This window comes from Gopherus evgoodei, chromosome 3 (genome assembly GCF_007399415.2).
Source record: "Gopherus evgoodei ecotype Sinaloan lineage chromosome 3, rGopEvg1_v1.p, whole genome shotgun sequence".
NCBI lineage: Eukaryota > Metazoa > Chordata > Testudines > Testudinidae > Gopherus > Gopherus evgoodei.
Window position 1 is genome coordinate 61,255,441 of NC_044324.1, and position 21,173 is coordinate 61,276,613.

Genomic DNA, 21,173 nt, shown 5'->3' on the forward strand with positions numbered 1-21,173 from the left:
AAATATGTGCCTAAAGGCAGTTCTTCGATGAAAAGTGATGGTCAAAATCCTTTCCAGGCCCCAGGTCATCTTTCTGGCAAAAGAATTCTCAGAAATCAAAGGAAGTGAATAATCAAAGGTACTAGAACTCTTAGAGGCATTGTCCAGCTATACTGAAAAAAACGACAGGTGACACTTGAAATGAATTTGAATTTAATAAGGCCACAACTTTATTATTAGATGTCTGGGATTGCTTGGTGGATAAAAGTGTACAGTGCAGGCAAATCCTTGTTTATTCAAATAACAACCCACGGCTTCCAGCATCCCCCTTCATTTTCCATCCAAGTCCCCAGCCAGCCATGGCTTGAACATTACCATACACCCCCTGCCTCATAGAAGGGTTAATGTGGGCTTTATGAAAGGGGGGTGTATGGCTCCCTGCCATACTAATCATAGGAGACTGAACCCCCAGCCTTGTTCCATTAGCCAGCATATCTTTTTCAAGTCCCTTACCAGGTCATTTATCTGGTCACTGGAAGCCTTCCTTATGGAGTAAGTGCATTGGACATATTCCCCCCACTTACAAAAGATGTTGTGGCACACAGCCTAATCACTTTTCTTCTCACCATAATAGGTCCTCCCTGACACCCACTGTGAGGAAGGCAAAAAACCCTACTCCACTGAAGCTAATATGGTGATGAGGGAAAAATTTCTTCCTAGCTCCCTTACAAAGGAGTAACTAGCACAATGCACACAGCAGGTCCTAACTCAACCTTATATTCACACCTTAATGGGAGGAAGGGTGCAGGCTACCTAGCTTGCTGCATAGAGAAAAGCCTTCCAATGCCCCTGGTTGCCCTCTTGAAGCCTTCCACCCTTATATTCTAAGGGGGTGAGTCAGCCACAAAGTTGACCACTATCCACTTTTTTGCAGCAGTTTCTGATCTCCTTCCTGTGCCTCCTCCCCATCACCATAAAGCACTGCTACCTTCCTCCAGCAAGCCCAGACAAAGTTCCATCCCCCTTGTGCTTGAGGCATGGTCATTCTAGAAATGCTCTTAGACATATCTGATAAGTATCAAATAGACGTTCTTTTGAAATACAATATTCTTTTGCAATACAAATGGAAGTTTTAAGTACTTTAAAACTCTTTACGGAATCATTTCTCATCAGGAATGATTCCAAGATGGTTGCTGGGATTTCATGGCTCCTGTGTGAACCTACCAAGCCCTACACCTAGTCATAGGGCTAAACAAGTATAATGGCCACACAAAATCTTGTGCAGAGTGCTTCATGGCCATAATTTTGGTTTCATTCCTCAAATCATTTGTGAGTTCCCAGGAAACTTGTATTTTAAAGTGAATTTTGTGAAAGTGATCATGAAATCATAGAGTTCACAATTCTAAAGGAAGGGTAGAAGGGAGTACAGCAAAATAAAGACAATGGATTTCAGGAAGGTGGATTTTGGTAAGCTCAGAGAGCTGATAGGTAAGGTCCCATGGGAATCAAGACTGAGGGGAAAAACAACTGAGGAGATTTGGCAGTATTTCAAAGGGACACTATTAAGGGCCCAAAAGCAAGCTATTCCACTGCTTAGGAAAGATAGAAAATGTGGCAAAAGACCAGCTTGGCTTAACTATGAGATCTTGCATGATCTAAAAAATAAAAAAGGAGTCATACAAAAAATGGAAGCTACATTCATTACAAAGAATGAATGTAAGCAAACAACCCAGGAATGCAGCGGCAAGATTAGAAAGGCAAAAGGCACAAAATGAGCTCAAACTAGTTACAGGAATAAAGGGAAACAAAAAGACTTTTTATACATTAGAAGCAAGAGGAAGGCCAAGGACAGGGTAGGCCCACTGCTCAGCGAGGAGGGAGAAACAGTAACAGGAAATTTGGAAATGGCAGAGATGCTCAATGACTTCTTTGTTTTGGTCTTCACCGAGAAGTCTGAAGGAATGCCTAGCATAGTGAATGCTAATGGGAAGGGGGTAGGTTTAGAATATAAAATAAAAAAAGAACAAGTTAAAAATCTCTTAGAAAAGTTAGATGCCTGCAAGTCACCAGGGCATGATCCTGCATCCTATGATCCTAGAATATTCAAGGACCTAACAGAGGAGGTATCTGAGCCGCTAGCTATTATCTTTGGAAAATCATGGGAGACAGGGGAGATTCCAGAAGACTTGAAAAGGGCAAATATAGTGTCCATCTACAAAAAGAGAAATAAAAACAACCCAGGAAACTACAAACCAGTTAGTTTAACTTCTGTGCCAGGGAAGATAATGGAGCAAGTAATTAAGGAAACCATTTGCAAACACTTGGAAGGTGGTAAGGTGATAGGGAATAGCCAGCATGGATTTGTAAAGAACAAATCACGTCAAACCAATCTGATAGCTTTCTTTGATAGGATAACGAGTCTTGTGGATAAGGGAGAAGCGGTAGATGTGGTATGCCTAGCGGATATTCTTATCAATAACCTAGGCATATACAACTTAGATGGGACTCCTATAAGGTGGGTGCATAGCTGGTTGGATAACCATACTCAGAGAGGAGTTATTAATGGTTCCCAATCCTGCTAGAAAGGTATAACAAGTGGGGTTCCTCAGGGATCTGTTTTGGGACCGGCTCTGTTCGATATCTTCATCAACGACTTAGATATTGGCATAGAAAGTACGCATATTAAGTTTTCAGATGATACCAAACTGGGAGGGATTGCAACTGCTTTGGAGGACAGGGTCATAATTCAAAATGATCTGGACAAATTGGAGAAATGGTCTGAGGTAAACAGTTTAATAAAGACAAATGCAAAGTGCTCAACTTAGAAAAGAACAATCAGTTTCACGCATACAGAATGGAAAAAGACTGTCTAGGAAGGAGTATGGCAGAAAGGGATCTAGGGGTCATAGTGGACCACAAGCTAAATATGAGTCAACAGTGTGATGCTATTGCAAAAAAAGCAAATATGATTCTGGGATGCATTAACAGGTGTGTTGTAAGCAAGACATGAGAAGTCATTCTTTTGCTGTACTCTGCGCTGCTTAGGCCTCAGCTGGACTATTGTGTCCAGTTCTGGGCACCACATTTCAAGAAAGATGTGGAGAAACTGGAGAGGGTCCAGAGAAGAGCAACAAGAATGATTAATGGTCTAGGGAACATGACCTATGAAGGAAGGCTGAAAGAATTGGATTTGTTTAGTTTGGAAAAGAGACAACTGAGAAGGGACATGATAGCAGTTTTCAGATATCTAAAAGGGTCATAAGGAAGAGAGAGAAAACTTGTTCACCTTAGCCTCTAAGGATAGAACAAGAAGCAAGGGAGGTTTAGGTTGGACATTAGGAAAAGGTTCCCAACTGTCAGGTGGTTAAATGCTGAAATAAATTGCCTAGGGAGGTTGTGGAATCTCCATCTCTGGAGATATTTAAGAGTAGTAAATGTCTATCTGGGACAGTATTTGGTCCTGCCATGAGGGCAGTGGACTGGACTTGATGACCTCTCAAGGTCCCTTCCAGTCCTAGAGTCTATGAATCTATATGAGCCAGTATATGTGGGTTTGTGTAAGTGGGAGAGAGACAATGAGGTATTTATTTTTTCATATGGATTGGGTCTGATAAAAACCTGTCCTTTCTAGTATTCTATTCAAGATATTTGTGGATGGTTTATAATGTGCAGTTATGACTGAACTTTTAAAACCTGTTCTACTTTGGAAAATGTCCCAGAATCATAAAACATCATATCAAAATGGAATAACTTTTGTTGCCAGGTTACTAATTAAATTCTTACAAACTGCCATTGGCTTTTTTTTAGCCCCTCTACTATATATTTAGTATATTGTGTTAATAATTTATAATAATAAAATGAACTAGCAATACTGTGCAATTTATTTTTACTTTACATTTTCTTTCCTATGAACATTATCCTGTAATGCTGTATTGGGCCTCTCTTATCTGTTCTGTAAGCTGTCCCATATGCTATGGTGAAGTGTCAGGTGGAGTTTAAGGATCAACAGTGTAATACAAATGTATTAAGTTAGATTGATGGTTTAGTACTACATTTGTACCATGTATTTTTCGCTTTGCTTATGCTCATTCCCTTAATTGTTCCATCTTAATGGTAAATTTTAGGCCAACCTGATGGCAAGCTTGTGTTTTGCTAGATATAAACTTGACTTTTCTTGATGCCTGCTTCATATGTGCATTTTTACGCCTCCCATTTTGTACTGTGACATGTTCTACTAAGTCTGCTATTCCAGATCTGGTCCTGATCCAAGCTTGCAAAAAGTGCTAAATGAAATTCCAGGACCTAATCTGCAGCAGCAGCAAGAAATATTGAGAGGAAAATGTCTTACAATCTGCAAATGTAGCTCATCACAAAAAGCTGGTTCTGACCACAGCGCAGCAAGTTGGTGAAAGACAACAAATAGAAAAAATGTCTAGCTACAAACAGGTTAAAAATCACAACTTTTTAGAAATAGAAGCATGGAAAGCTTTGTAAAAGAATTTGATGAAGACATAGGGGCAAAATGAGGATAGATACATGGAATTAAGTGACAGACTGCAACTTTTATTAAACTTTAGCCCAGAGGAGGGGCCCTACCCACACATTGCCCATATTCTCCTATACCAGGCATTTAATTGGTTCCAGTGTGGGGCTACCGGTCTCCTTATCATTTAATCTACAAGTTGTGGTAGGCTCTTCTCAGCTTACTCCCAGGACTCAGCTCTCTGTGCATCCCAGCACCCTCCCCTTTAGAAGGGGTACAGAGGTGCAGAAGGGTGGGGATCTTGGTCTGCAGAGGTCACAAGGTCTCACCCAGTCCCATGAGCCCAAGGCCCATCACCCAGTCTTTTATCCCTGAGAATTGTTCAATTTATCCTTTTAATCACACTGGAAAACAGCCAAAAGTTGCAATGAATTTACAAACCTCAATTAGCTACCAAGTGCATTGCTACTGAACCTACTGTGGCTTGAAGGTGCTGTGAGCAAGGCAAAAAACTTCATGGTCCTCTGTCAATTGACCAATAGGAGAAAAAAATTCCTTCCAGATCCATTAAACAGGCTATTGGCTAGACAGCAGCATCTGTCAGGCTGGGTTCCCATTCCTAGTTTATAGTGGATAGGGTGGGGCTCCTGAAAGGAAGTGGAAAGAGGCTCCACATAGCCCCTGGCCCAGGTTAAATCCTGGGAGCTGGGGAATGCTAGACAATCAGCACCCCTCCCCTTAGACCTGGCCAGTGGGCGTCAGAGACTCCTAAGTAGGGAGAAGATACCTCGTGTCCCTCAACAAATGCCCCATCCCTCGGCTGCTGCAACTGTCCCATAAGAACATAAAAATGGCTATACTGGATCAGACCAGAGGTCCATCTATCCCAGTATCCTGTCTTCTGACAGTGGCCAATGCCAGGTACCCCAGAGGTAATGAACAGGTAATCATCAAGTGAGCCACTTTCTGTCACTCATTCCCAGCTTCTGGCAACAGAGCCTAGGGACACCATCCCTGCCCATCCTGGCTAATAGCCATTGATTGACCTATCGTCCATGAATTTATCTAGTTCTTTTTTGAAACCTGTTATAGTTTGGCCTTCACAACATTCTGTGGCAAAGCGTTCCACAGATTGACTGTGTGTTGTATAAAGAAATACTTCCATTTGTTTTAAACCGGCTGGCTGTTAATTTCATTTGGTGCCTCCTAGTTCTTGTGTTAGGAGAAGGAGTAAATAGCACTTCTTTATTTACTTTCTCCACACCAGTCATGATTTTATACACCTCTATCATATCCCCCTCCTAGGCATCTCTTTTCCAAGATGAAAAGTCTTAATTTTATTAATCTCTTCTCATATGGCAGACATTCCATACCCCTAATAATTTTTTGCCCTTTCTGAACCTTTTCTAATTTCAATAATCTTTTTTGAGATGGGGCAACCAGCTTTTCATGCAGTATTCAATATGTGGGTATCCCCCATCACTGCTGGCCCCTTCAAGTTCCCCCACACTTTGAGGTTGCTGAGTGACATTTTTATTAATTTATTTTATCTTTCTTATAATACATAAAGCAAATCTATCATGTACAGCAGCCCTAATCCTGAGCTATGTCATCCTGAATTGTCAAACTAGCAATGAAAATATGTCTGCTATTAAGATTCCATACTGATTTGACTCATTTTCATCACAATTCCCTTCTATTGTGCAAGTCATCTTGGGTTTTTTATCACAGTTACATTCAGAAGGCTGCATTTCTGAGAACAAAATAAAAATATGAGATGCCCAGTCAATTAAGAATATTTTCTGCTAAGTATACTATGTGAGCCATATTTCTAGGTCTTAAGTCAGACAAAATAGTATCTTGGGTAGAAAGCTAAGTTCCTGGTGATATTCAGTACATTTCTGCTAAATGATAAAATTAGAGCTTGATCCAAATTCCTTAGCAGGCAGTGGATGTCTTTCCATTGGTTGCAATGAGAACTGGATTGGGTCCATAATATTTATAATCTTAAATGGTTTGGAATCTGGTTATTTGAGAGACCATCTCCTTTCCCATATTATACTACCACAACTGCAATCAGTGAGGATGCTCATATTGGAGCTCCCATGTTATACTTAAACATTTGTTAACGTTAAATACCTGAATAATCTTATTGACTTCAGTGGGACTACACATGCTAAAAGTTACTCTTGTGCTTACATGCTTTTGCAGACTATCTCGCAGAATCAAGTCCTAAATGAAAAAAATAAGTATACTGTTGATGTAGTAATATAGATAATGTTGCCATTCTGCCCTTTATGTTCTTTAATAATGTTTGTTGTGGGCAGAGCTCCACACTGACTTTTAAATATTGCAGAATCTTGGTTTCAAGAAACCCAGTCTTACAAATGACATATTATACAAACTATATTTCCCAATCAGGGAAGAATAAAATCACATAATGAAAGTGATGTTGAAGAACAAGTTGGCATCCCCTCACATTATGATGACATCAGTACATTGGACATAGCTTGGTCGTGGCCTGAAGGAAGAAGAAAATGTAGTATATCATAATTTTACTAACTGCTCAGTCCTCAATTATTTTATAAAATTGAGGTTCTACATTTTAAAGATGTTAAAAAACACAATTAGTATGGCTTGATCCAGGAAAGTGTGCTATAGTTAGAACTGAGATGCTTTAGAAGAAACACCTCAGAAGTTGTCAAGCAAAAAAAATCCTGTTTCACCACATGAAGCCTGAGTAGTTGGGAGGAGGAAAAGAATTGTTCCACATGACTGTCAGGTACAGAGCAAACAAAGCCACTCTGTGTCTGTAGTACTGGCTTCAGCACACTGCATAGGAGGTTTGGTCTGTAGATTTGCTAAGTTCGTGGAGCTGCAGATCACACTCCAGCTCATCGCCAGTTCTTCTTTGTATTGTCATAGAGGCAGAAACTATAGAGTGGCACTCAGCAGCTCACAGTGGGTGCAGAATCCTCATGCATGCATGGGCCTTCCATAACCTAATACACACGACAGTGGACCCACAGCATATTTGTTGCTTTGGGGGTCTTACACATACATGGGAGCAAGATTTATCCCAGAATCTGACCATTCCCCATTTTTCATTTTCATTAGCACCACAGTTAACCCAAATAAACTGACCATGGAGATGTGGTAAGGGAAATTTAGAACAGCCAATCTAAGAAATTCTATAGGCATTTAAATAAAATTAATGTTGTTCCAGATTAGGAATATACACATGATTAAAAATAACAATGATCAGAACTTTCCTGAGATGCAACTAGACAACCAAATGTTTCCAATCAAAGGTGAATATTTCTATTTTAAAACTTGCCTTTGAAGCCTGCAACACATTGACATGAGAAGTAGCCAATTAAATCCATACAGGTGGCCCCATTTTTGCAGGGTGAACTTGAACATTCATTAATCTCCACTTCACAGAAGGGTCCTTCATATCCAACCATGCAGCGACAGCTGTAATTATTCAAGTTGTCCTGGCAGAAGCCATGATTTGAGCACTGGTTTCCAATGCAGTAATCTATGTTAAGCTCACAGAAGGAGCCAGTGTATCCCAGAGGACACATGCACCTGAAATGCACAAGGGAAAATTAACAAAATTAGCTACTAATGCTTCTGTGCATCATAACTAGGGCTAAGTAAATTATCTTTAATTTGATTAAGCGTGAGTCTTATGACTATGAAATATTTCATGAATGGACTGTGATTTTCTCAGATGTTATTATTTGAGACTATTCACTGAATAATTCTGGTTCAGTAGTTTTCTTGTAATAGTTAATTGGACGTATTTGGTAAACAAAATCACAGCTGTTTAGACTAGACATATAGGTCATGTATCATAGACTCTCAGGGTTGGCAGGGACTGCAGGAGGTCATCTAGTCCAACCCTCTGCTTAAAGCAGGACCAATCCCCAGACACATTTTTACTCCAGATCCCTAAATGGCCCACTCAAGCATTGAACTCACAACCCTGGGTTTAGCAGGCCAATGCTCAAATCACTGAGGTATTCCTGGCCATACACTCATTTGCATAAGTATCTATGGAAAACAAACAGAAAAGTATTACAAAGTCAAAGCAAAAACCTTTGAATTCAGATGAGTATTTGCAGAATATTTTCTTAATAATAGTCACACAGTTCCAGGAATGAGAAATATGGCAACATCCCCCCTCTCCTCTCCCAGATGGTAAATTTGACACCATCAGCTCAGGATTAAACAAAAACTGTGAATGGCTAGCCAACTATAAAAGCAGTTTCTCCTCCCCTGGTGTTCACACCTCAACTGCTAGAAGAGGGCCTCATCCTCCCTGTTTGAACTAACCTCGTTATCTCCAGACTGATTCTGGCCTGCATATTTATACGTGCCTCTGGAAATTTCCATTACATGCATCTGACGAAGTGGGTTTTCACCCACGAAAGCTTATGCTCCAATACATTTGTTAATCTATAAGGTGCCACAGGACTCTATTTCATTATAACACCGTATTCTTTCTTATCCAGATATAGTCACAGAATGTTTGTATGCTGTATTGGAAATATGGTCCCAGAAACAATAGTACAGACATCCGCTGGACTATGGATTTGATCCTGCACATGTAAAACTGTGCTCCACAAAACACATGAAGATTCACATTAAAAACAATCTTGTCTGTTGGGTTCTATTCTGGATCTGCCAAAGGGCTGCTATGTGACTTGGGCAGGTCATGTCTCTGCTCTGTGCCTGTTTTGCCTCCCATCTGCTGTTTGCTTAGACTGTAATCTCTCACGGTAAGTAACAGTCTCTTGCAATGTGTTTGTACAACTTCTAGAACCTTAGGTCCCCTTTTTCAGTTGAGGCCTGTAGATGCTAATGTAATACAAACATTATTATAATCATTTTCAACCTAAACTAGCTCCTGGCATCTCCATCTGGGAATTTCCAGATTAAAAACGAATATTACTTAATGTGGGAGCAGAGCAGTTACAGAACAAAACCCTGCTGGCAATTTGATTGGATTTCAAAAGTTACCAAGTGGAATGCTCTAGATTGGTATATTTATTGGGGAAGCATAGGGAAGACCAGTAACATGGATTCATGGTTTCACACAAAGTAAACCAAACAAAACAGAAATCTGAAAGTGCTTTAATACAAATAGCAATCAATGCAGTGTATTAATTCCACCTACAGGAAGTAGTCACAGAGCCCTAGACACCACTGGATTAAACTGTTATGGTCATGTTTATCTTTTTTAGTTGTAATCCAATGATGTGCAGGTGAATTTAGAATAGGCTTCTCGCTCTCTCCATTTTCTGTGGGGTTACCCATTAGGCAAACATGCCCTTCTGGTGTGCAAGTGGCCCTAGTGAGGGTTCTTTGTACTGTTGCCATGGAGCCTTCAATGCATATAGGGTCACTACAACTGCTGAGAACATTCCAAGGTAGCAGGACCTGATCCCATTTGAATTTGCATCATATGGGATCCTTCTTTAATTCCCTCAACAGACTCAGGACTCCAGGGTTGTGAAAAAAAACACATTGTTCTTGCTCTTTATGCCCCCAGAAAGGAAATAATGTAGAGTGACAAGTATCAGAGGGGTAGCCATGTTAGTCTGGATCTGTAAAAGCAGCAAAGAATCCTGTGGCACCTTATAGACTAACAGATGTATTGGAACATGAGCTTTCGTGGGTGAATACCCACTTCATCAGATGCATGTAGTGAAAATTTCCAGGGGCAGATATATATATATATATATATATATATGTCCTGGACTCTTCAATGTAGAGTCAGTGAGGAGTTCATGTTTTTTGAAAGAATGGGATGAGGGGTAAAATTTTCTGTTTATTATTTTCTTTTCCACTCAAGTCTTTTCATTTTTTTGATTTTCTATTTTACTCAGAAGTATTTACATGAATATAACATGGAATCAAAAGGTTTTTGATACCAGAAACATAGAGTCTCATTTCAGTCTGTGAATGAAAAGTTTAACTATTCTAACAAGAGTGAAGTGAGGAGAATATCAAGATTCTTCTTGTGCCTATTAGGCTTTTTAGAGGACAATAAGTAAACTGTAAGGCCTAAAAATGAGAGGAGTTGGGAAGAAAAAGGGGAACTCGCTTCCCTCTCATTTCCCCTCCTTCCCAGTGTATTTTTTTTCAGAATAAAAATACAGGTCATATTGTAAAGGGGATGGATTGAGTAAAGGAGGGTGGCATGATTAGTGAAATCACTAGTGGGAATCACAACTTTGTGTTGCAGGAGCAGCCATGAAGTACCATTACTCATGTTATAGCTTGTGAGGAATAGGGTGTGGAAACACATTTTTCACTCGTCATCTGCAAATAACCACTGCACAAAGCCAGTTTATTTGAATTGTGCACAAGGAGGGAGGACTTGGGCGATAAGACCTTAATTTGCTCAGTACAATGTAGGACTAGGGTGATAAGCCCCTAATTTGCTCAGTAGAATATGATATCAAATTCTAATAGTTTGTTGCTATACAGGTAAATATACCTTCTAGTTTAAATATCATTCACACATCTATAATACAGAAATAGTCAAAACTGGGAGCAATTTAAATGATTTCACACTGAATATGCACTCACTAAACCCACAAAGGACACTTTTATGCCTACAAGATGGTTATTTGTTTGTGTAAATCTACATGTGTGCTCAGAGTAGTACTTAGGTTGCAGTTACACAATTAGTTAACAGTTGACTATTTTGCAGACACAAACATGAGTTTTTGTAGGACCAGTTGGTGTGGGTGTATTTTGTTGATGCAGCTATTGAACCAACCTTTCAAAAGTTGGCTCGTACTTTTTAAAACATTTGCAATATAGTTAGATTACAAGAAATTAACACAAGATGCCAAACTCTGTGTTAACACTGAAAAGATGTATTACTTAACTTTTAGCTTTTTTACTCTAATTAAAGAGAAGGAAAAATATAAGAAAATGGCATTCAACTAATTTTAGTTAATCCTATCACTGAATTGTTTATTTTCCTATATATTTTCTGTTGCTTTTGACTTTATTATAATTTTATGAAGTCCTAGATCAGCTATACAGAAGAAAAGTATCTATGATGCTGGAGTTTCATTCTTGTGTTTCTCTGTTCTATAATAAAACATGTTACACTTCTACCTCGATATAACATGACTTTATATAATATGAATTTGGATATAATGCGGTAAAGCAGTGCCCTGGGAGGGCAGAGCTGTGCACTCTGGTGGATCAAAGCAAGTTCTATATAATGCGGCTTCATCTATAACGTGGTAAGATTTTTTGGTTCCTGAGGACAGTGTTATATCGAGGTAGAGGTGTATTATGAGTATCATATTTCACAATCTTCAAGCATGTGCACAGATCCAGAAAAACTGAACCTGGAATGAATATCTATGTCCTATATTTGTCCTAGAGTGATTATAACTGGATGCCTTCAGTTGTAATAGATCCACTTCACCAGATAGCTCCAGCTATCATTTACATGGATAGACTCTTCATTTTACAATATTGCCCAGAAAAAAAGAGCTTTGCCTTGCCATTTCAATGTGAAAAGTTTGCTTAGCAAGCTGTTAAATACAGATCACTGCTTTCTCAAATATACACTAGCTGCTAATTATTTTCTATGTGTAAAACATGATTAGAAAATAGCATTATAAAGAGTAGACTCTCCATACTACATGGAACAGAGTAGCTGAGATATATAGCTATTCATGCCTACAATAGTATTTAACATTTCCAATGTAAAATCCATAGTCTAATGGTATTGAAACAGCCTTTGTTCAATCAGCATTTGCTGTATACAAACAGAAGCATTTCTAATGCTCTTAGTATAAAATTATGTTTCTTCAGTGAAATACTGGTCACCCTTTATTTTAAGGTGTAATTTATAGATTATAAAGGATTTATACACGCTTAAGATATTTTAATAAATGATTACTCAATAGATATAATTTTTCTAGCTTCCAGAAATTCAACAGGTCTCTATAGCCATAATTTATATCTCTATCTATAATCTTCTAATGATGTGCTTACAACCATGTATAACACATACTATTCACGTTTGTAACATACTTATAACATCTGTTAATCATTTATTAACTCTCTACAAAACTTCTACAGATGGAACTGTAAAATAAAGTGGGACAAATATTTTTGAAATATCACACAACAAATATTAATGAGTTTGGTTTGTAAAGTGCTGAATATATTATTACACTTCACCAAAAATTGGCTTCCTTTTTTCTTTTTTTACACAGAATTGTTCTGGACTGTACAAGGTTTGGCCCAGATCTACAAAGGGATTTATGGTGCTTAAACCCCAGATTTAGGTGCCTATATCCCAGTTTTAGACAGCATTGTTTTAGATCACACCCTTTCCCTAACCCTCCTACTCCCTCCACAACTGCTGGCTATGCCTGTAGGCACTTCAACTAAATTGGCACTTAAACGTCAGCTGTAAAAGTTCCTTATGCCTCTAAATTTCAGCCTCTGGGCATGTACACTGATGCATCACTCTAGGCCAGCGGTTCTCAAATTGTGGGTCGTGACCCTGTTTTAATGGAGTCACCAGGGCTGGCATTAGACATGCTGGGGCCCAAGGGTTACAGCTTGGGGAGTGCTCAGGCTTCAGGAACTACTCCTGGGGTTGTGTAGTATTTTTTGTTGTCAGAAGGAGCTTGCAGTGCAATGAAGTTTGAGAATCCCTGCTCTAGGCATCCAGATGCCTATCTCCTGCTTTAGCCCCCAGCGTAATCTACAGATTGGGGAAGATAGGCAAAGTTGGCAGGGGCATCAATTCAGTAGATATAAAATTGCTGGGAGGGGGGAATAGGCATACTCCCTTTTAGCCCAGTTGTTAAGGTACTCACCCAGGATCTGGAAGACTTTGGTTTAATTCACTTTTCTGCCTGATGAGAAAAAAGGAACTCCCCATCTGAAGGGAGAGTCTTAAGCACTGCACTATGGAATATTCTGAGGCGAATCTCTTTTGTAGAAGCTGTTCTGATTTGGTTAAATAATTGAACAATGAAATATTAGTTAGGCCAGCAAAAGGGAGCTCTACAGACCAGTGATTAGAGCACTCCCTTAAGAGGTAGAGAACCCCTCTTGAAATCTCTTTTTCTCGTCAAGAGGAGGAGAAAATTGAACTGGGATCTACCAGAGCCTGAGTGACTACTCAGACCAAGGGGATAAAGCTTACAAGGGAGTCCTCATTACCCTCTGGCCATTTTGTGTGGAGATAGGAAGGTACCAAATTCATTCTCACCAGAAATAGTTTAGGCACCTAAACTGCGAGAGAAGAGTTCCTGGCTGTGGATTGCAATAGAGATAGGCATCTCCCTGCAGCCCAGACTCAGGCAGCAAACTCCATGAGAAGCACAGGGTTCAGGATGAACCCTTCTCATAAGCATCTCCCATTGGTTAGCATAAGTGGTTTCCTGCCTACACATCCCATGTGTACTTAGTGGAAGTCAATTCACAGACGAAGAACCAGGCAGTGAAGAGGTGGTGAGGTGGTGGATCCCAGTCTTAAGCATCTGTCTCTCCTCATTCACTGTACAGGGAGCTTAGGCATCTAACTCAGGCTTTGCAGATGCCAGTTTTGATCCAGTGATTTTCTAGGTACCTGAAAGTTAGGCATTGGAATGCTGAATATTGTGCCTAAGTCCCTTTGTGTGTCTAGGGCTTTGTTTCCATCCCCTGATTTTTTTTTAAACTTAGTGCCAGGTACATGTACTAGCTTGTTAAAAGCTACTCTAGTTTCACTGAGTGTGGACAGTTTTAATTGACATAGTGTACATGTCTTAGCTTGAATAAAATATAATATAAATCCAATCTTGTGGGATTTGGTGACAATTAACTTATTGTATGTTTTGATAACATTAACATTCTTATAAGACTGTGAACAATCCAAGATGTTTAAAATATGTTATTTTATTCCAGATAGCTTTTTTCTGAGGCTTAGTGTTTTATGTTAAACACTGCTCTGATGTAGCTTTGACATACACCTGAACTTCAAAGAGCTCTTCCAATCATTCTGTAAAAGTGTAATATTCATCAATCATCTCTAAGTAATTAAAAGGTTCTTATACATGTCCTAGCAAAAGTACTATTATTATGTTAGCCTCTAACGAACATGGCCTTGCATTCATATCCTGACCTCTACAATAACAACATACTGAAAATGCTACCAAAACCTTTGAGAGAAGGGTTGATTTGCTATTTAAATTTGCTACAAGGCTAAAATGGGTCTCTGCAACAAAATCAAATACAGCTATAAAGTGGGGAAAAAATCTCTGGAACATTCATATTTCTGTAAAAGCATGACAATTAGTGCACATTGTCCATTTCAGTTTTAAGTCAACATTTCTCTTGCCCTATCTCCATTGTCACCCTTCTGCTCATCAACTTCTCCAAAGCCAGGCCCTATTGACAGACTCAATGCATCAGAATCTCTGCTGATACCTGGGTTAACACTGGAGATGGGTAGGGAGGCGGCACTGCAAAAAAGCTTTGTTTGGGCATTGAGGTAATAGTGGCCAATGCTTTGGTGAGCTTAAACACAAAAAAGAAGCTTACAAGAAGTGAAAACTTGGACAGATGACTAATGATGCATTAGAAGATCTGCTGACGGTGCGCCAAGGGAAGTGATTATTCCCCCTCTATTCAGCACTAGTGAGGCCGCATCTGGAGTATTGCATCCAGTTTTAGACCTCCCACTACAGAAAGGTTGTGGCAAAATTGAAAAGGGTTCAGTGGAGGGCAATGAAAATGATTAGGGGGATGGGGCACATGACTTATGAGGAGAGGCTGAGGAAACTGGGAAGAGAAAAGAGAGGTGGGATTTGATAGCAGCCTTCAACTACCTGAAGTGGAGTTCCAAAGAATTTGGAGCTAGGCTGTTCTCAGTGGTGGCAGATGACAAAACAAGGAACAAGGTCTCAAGTTGCAATGGGGAAGGTCTAGGTTGGATATTAGAAAAGAATATTTCACTTGGAGAGTGGTGAAGCACTGGAATGGGTTACCTAGGGAGGTGGTAGAATCTCCATCCATAGAGGTTTTTAAGATCTGGCTTGACAAAGCCCTGCCTGAGATGATTTAGTTGGGGCTGATCCTGCTTACATCAGGGGGTTGGATTAGATCCACCTGCTGAGATCTCTTCCAACCCTGATCTTCTATGATTCTAAGACTGGGTTAGATTCAGGATTGGTTAGCTCAGCACCAGTGCACACAAGTCTCTCCCACACTGAGGCCAATTTCTCTAGGAATACCTCCTATCTTCTCCAACAACCTAGTATCCATAGATTTCCCCTTCAAGTTCCAATGTGAATCTGAAAGAGGAAAAGGAGGTTTGGAGGAGTGAATTTGCCTGATCTCACTACAGCACATAATTAATCCCTGCTGCATGGAGGCAGACTGTTCACAAATTGCTGTTGGCTAATGGAAGAAACAACATTTTGCCTAGTATTTGAAATCAGAAGAAACTGAGTGGAGTCTTCACCTCAGCTTCTTGGTGGCAGCATTACATTCATGTTGTCTTTCTTCGCAGTCAGACAATACCAATTTACTCCCTGTGCAATCTTATGGATTTAAATGGGATTTCACAAGATGTAAAGCTGAATAGCACTTCTCTGATTAATCAGGAGCATTTCATGACTGTGAACCTGGATTGCACTCTACTTTTCCTGGAGTTTATCATGATTGATTCTTTTGTCTCATCTTGTACTGGTCTTGTCCTCTACATAAATAAGCTTCCTAATGTTTGTTCTAATGTCTCAGTAGTAATGTATTCTGCTGATACCATCTTGTTATCACTTCAACCATATCTAATGTCTATTCTAATGAAATGTTCATTGTGTCCAAGTGACTAATTATAATCTTATGCTTAATCACAATAGCTTGTTTTCTGTTTTGCTGAAAAAACATCTTCTAAAGCATTGTATGACCTACAGAACCTACCACAATTAAGCACAGAACTTGTACATGGTTGTGACACCTAAACATTGTGACATGGTTCCATCTTGCTTATAAAAACAAGACAAAACTGTATTACAAATATGGATTATAACTATATTTTAACACAATAAACTATGTTAAATATCTAAGAACTAATCATGGTAAGACCAGAAATTTAAGCATAATGCTTAAATATTGATTTGTAGCACAGATAGATCCTCAGTATTCAGGTCACTTCCTTGAAACTATGTTATGTAAAGCATTTCAAGCATTAGAGGACCATTTTCAAACTTGCTCAGAAGCTTTGTGACAAAATACCATGGTAAGCAAGCTAATTTTTAACTGAACCAGGATCTTTTTAAATTTTCATGGCTATTTATTTGACAAGAATTCTGTAGAATTAAACTAAGACATTTTCAATAAGCATCAGATAATTTTATTACAAAATTTAAACACAGTTTGTGTTACTTTTGTTCTAGCAATTCCACCCAAAATAATTCATGGAATTCTACATCAATTATGATGACTGACTGTTCACAAATTCCCTGTGAAGTTCCTTGAGATGATTTGGTTCCTGGGATGATGATGTATGACTTATGAATTTTGGATAATATTAAGCAATTATGAAGTTATTTCTAAGAAAATTGAGATCAATGTCAATACAACAGGCATCTATGATATGACAAAGGCCCCAAGAGCTAATGGTGTTTTTCTGTCTCTTTCTTTGTCCAACATTAAACAGTGACAAATAGGTTTGAGGTTATTTTTTTACAGAGACCTTGGATTTACTTGGTTACTTGACAAACACCCAAAACATTCATTCAAGTTGAAAGTTCATTGATTTAAACATGCACACACAAAGAACGACCAATTAAAACAAGCATTTATATGGAAACTGTGATTGAGTGATTATGCAAAACATAGTCAGACCCTATCGACATTTCTTATTTTCATTAATAACCTTTCTTTGAAAAATAGAAAGGGTTAATTTTACTTTCAGTCCTGCTGTGCAAAGGCATTTACTTATTCTGTTTTTGAGAGACAGACAGACACAAGGTAGAGGAGTAACAAGAAAGAAAAAAATATGAGTGAAATACAGTTTTTGTTGATGTTTTCAGAGCACTGGACTGCTCTTTATTTATTAGTGGATACTTTGCCTGGCAAGTTGATCATGATATTAGTTGTTGGGACCTCAGTTGGTATCCTGATCCAGATCATCATCTGATGATTGTATCCTTTGTCCTTAGACAAAGCAGGCATGAATCAATACAGTTAAGTTGATTTCAGAATTTGATGAAAAGCGAAAAGAATGAGAGGTACCATAGGGACAGTCAGAAAGCAACACAACAAAGAAAGGGAAAACAATACAGGATCTTACACACCTCTGTGATGTATGCACTTAATAATCCCCACTGGTGGGCTGAGGACTGAATATCATGATATTGTGATGACTTTCAGCACCCACAGATGGGAAAAAAAAATTTCTTGAGCAAGGCCAGGCAGCCTTCCTCTTAGTAAGAAAGTCAGTTCTGGTGTGCTCCTTCTGATTTGAGGTCAAGGAAGCTGAAATTAATTGTGGTGAGTTACAATCACGGTAAGTTGAGAGATAAGCTGGGGGGGCACGATTCTTATGTTTTTTTCCCCCAAAAGGCTCTTTTTAAAAAATTTGCCAAAAGGAGTAAAAGTGGGTGGCATATTTTACCCTCATTATTTTGTCCACTGATTAAATACATTTTCGTAAGGCCAGACTTGGAACAGGTAACCTCACTCCGACATTGTCTTGTTTACCAAGTCTGATCTCACCATAGTCCTTGACATATATCAGTAGGCCATTTTTGTTTGCACTAATTCAATTTTTCTGTTTGCCTTTTTTCTTGAATCTGTTCATGACATTTATTAATTGAAAATAATTTGACCTATTTTTCATGGTTAATTCTGAGACAGGCAAAAAGTCATAGGTTACTATCTTATGGACTTTAACACCCTTTTTCACATTTGTTTAGGGTAAATTTTAGGTCCAATAATTACAACATGCTGCTTTGTCTGTGTGTATCCCCCATATGTTGACAGGGATGTGTCATGTCTCTGCCAGACCAGGGGCAATTGTGGGTCATTAGAACTCAGTGAAAGACAACTTGGGACAATGACTTTCTTCAGGCAAGGAGAAGATTTTTTTCCCCTCTTGTTTAAAGGAAATGGGGAAGTGGAGACAGTGGAGATTCCCCAAGCAAGACAAAGAGAAATAGGTGACAAAGCAGATTGTAAAAAGACTCAGAAAGACATACACATCAAGTTTTGAGCACGAGAAGTGAAGACAATGAATTGCGCAAGGTCAGAAGAGGTGAGATGGAGATAAAAAGACTCCATTTTTTAGAATCTAAGCCATGCACTACAATGGGTCTCTGGAAAGCCCCAGACAACCCTGGCCCCAGCCCAAACAATGTGGAATAGTGAGGAAATTGAAGCAATCAAATGCATGTAGGGCAGGGGAAGGCAACCTATGGCACGCGTGCCAAAGGTGGCAAGCAAGCTGATTTTCAGTGGCACTCACACTGCCACCGCTCTGGGGGGCTCTGCATTTTAATTTAATTTTAAATGCAGTTTCTTAAACATTTGAAAAACCATATTTTACATACAACAAGCATTTAGTTATATATTATAGACTTATAGAAAGAGACCTTCTAAAAAGGTTAAAATGTATTACTGGCACGCAAAACCTTAAATCAGAGTGAATAAATGAAGACTCGGCATGCCACTTCTGAAAGGTTGCCGACCCCTGATGTAGAGTTTACTATTTTTTGTATATATATGTGTATATTTCAAGTGCTAATAAAGATATAGCAATAGTATGGTAGAATCCCAAGCAAATGCGTTTGTAAGTTACACGTACCATGTGGCCCGTGGAAGAGATAAATGAGAAGGTTCACATCTTCAGGTGAAGTTCTGGGAGAGGATGTGGTTAAATTAAAGGAGGTGGGAGTTGGAGAGATCAATACTGAATATATGGGCTGGCATCTCAGAACTGCATGATAGATAGAGGATCTACACCCCAAGAGTCTCTTGGGACAGAGACAATGTCTGGGCTCTGTCCAGACTCTGGAGGTATAATACATATGGGCTCAAGTGGCTGGTGAGTGGCCCAGAAGGTGTGTATGAAGGGTGTTGATTGGACCTGTGACATTCCTTTAACTTGCTTACACATATAGTATGAGTCTATGGAGAAGATCATAAAAATATGCTCACAGAAAACATGGCTTCACTCAGTTATCACTGTAATAGTCATATTAGATATGAACAGATTTGGTATGAAGTAGAAAAGGAAAGAAATCATAGCCATGGTGGCCCTCATTATTGTACATTCAACTCTCCTTTACTGTGATTTCTGTACTCAAAATCTACACCTTAAAATATTCTGGCAGCTTCACACAGAATCATAGAATAGGGAGGGACCTCAAGAGACCATCTAATCCAGTCCCTTGAATAGTACAATAGAACCATCTTAATATAACTAAGACATCTCAGCAGAAATCTTATTGTCTCAAGCTGGCCCTATTTAAAAGTACTTTAATTTAAACAGGATACTGAAAAAAAAGAGCAAAAATAATATTCACATTATTTCATTTTGAGCTGCTCTTTAGTAAAACTTCTAGGGCTGGATCCTCTGCTGTGACAGAGCTGTACTTATTGCAGAACTGAAGGAGGGATGAGCAAAAGTGGCTTTAAGCTATCTTTACACTACTGCAAATGCAGGACAAGCGCAACCACTGATGTAAGTTACAGCTGCCTCTAAGCACTACTAATACACATCCACTAGCTATGCCTCCAAGATGCTCTCTATACAATCAGAAACCAATGGAGCACAAGAAATCCCCTGTCACACAGTATATACTGGGGAAGGGAGAGAAGGAATAAGAGAGTACATTGGAGTCCTGTGATGGCACTAAGCCATCAAAACAGAGTTTAATCAATGTGAAACTATTAGAGTGCAGCACAGGATACTGCCTTGAATCTGGAAACTATTACAAGTATTTATGTTAATATATAAAATTCCACATCTTTTCAAAATTTAGTTAAGTACTACTTAACCCAGTGATTAGGATATTCAGTCTCACCACATGCCATGCCTTATCAGAGATGTGGTTGTCTTTCCTTTCTCTCTCTTTCCCTCCTTTTAGTGTATTATTTTTCTTTAAAAATATTTTCCCTCCATTTCTTCTTCTTTTTTATAACTCCGTCCCTTGGTGACTCCCACATCTCTCTTTCACACCTTAGTAACTCAGCAGATCCATTTTTCTACCCATCAGATGGCTACAGGCTGCTCAAAATGGGGGCATCCATTCATCCCATGCACTGAAGGCAATGAGAACAGAGAAGTCTAGATTGGCTGACTGTTGGCTGAATCATACACATGTGAACGACTTCTATGGCCAGCTACATTAAATGCCTTTATGGGATCAGGCAGCTACCTTCCACTTCACTGCAGCAGCAGAAGTATGTTGTGTGGAAGAAGGTGTATGGTTGATCTAGATAGTGTAGCTTTCCTTACTATCACTGTTTCTCTTTTATGCCCTGTATCACCCCAAAAATAGTCCAGGGACCCTCTGCTCCTAGCTGGAAAACAATTTTTTTGTCCTGGTCATATGCACCCTCAATATGTGAAATTTATGCCAATTCTGTTATGATAAAACAGCAGTCATTGCTGTTCATCACTAGGCTAAATTAGTTCTTTAGGAGAAGTCTCTGTACAACA

The 21,173-nt window shown here is 39.1% G+C and overlaps 1 protein-coding gene across 1 annotated transcript in view; it reads right to left on the bottom strand.

Moving 5' to 3' along the window:
- Positions 1-21,173, bottom strand: part of EYS (eyes shut homolog) — a 1,559,204-nt gene that overhangs the window by 1,348,897 nt on the left and 189,134 nt on the right. The window contains 1 exon segment of the mRNA XM_030558318.1: positions 7,800-8,053. Coding sequence (XP_030414178.1) covers positions 7,800-8,053 — 254 coding nt within the window.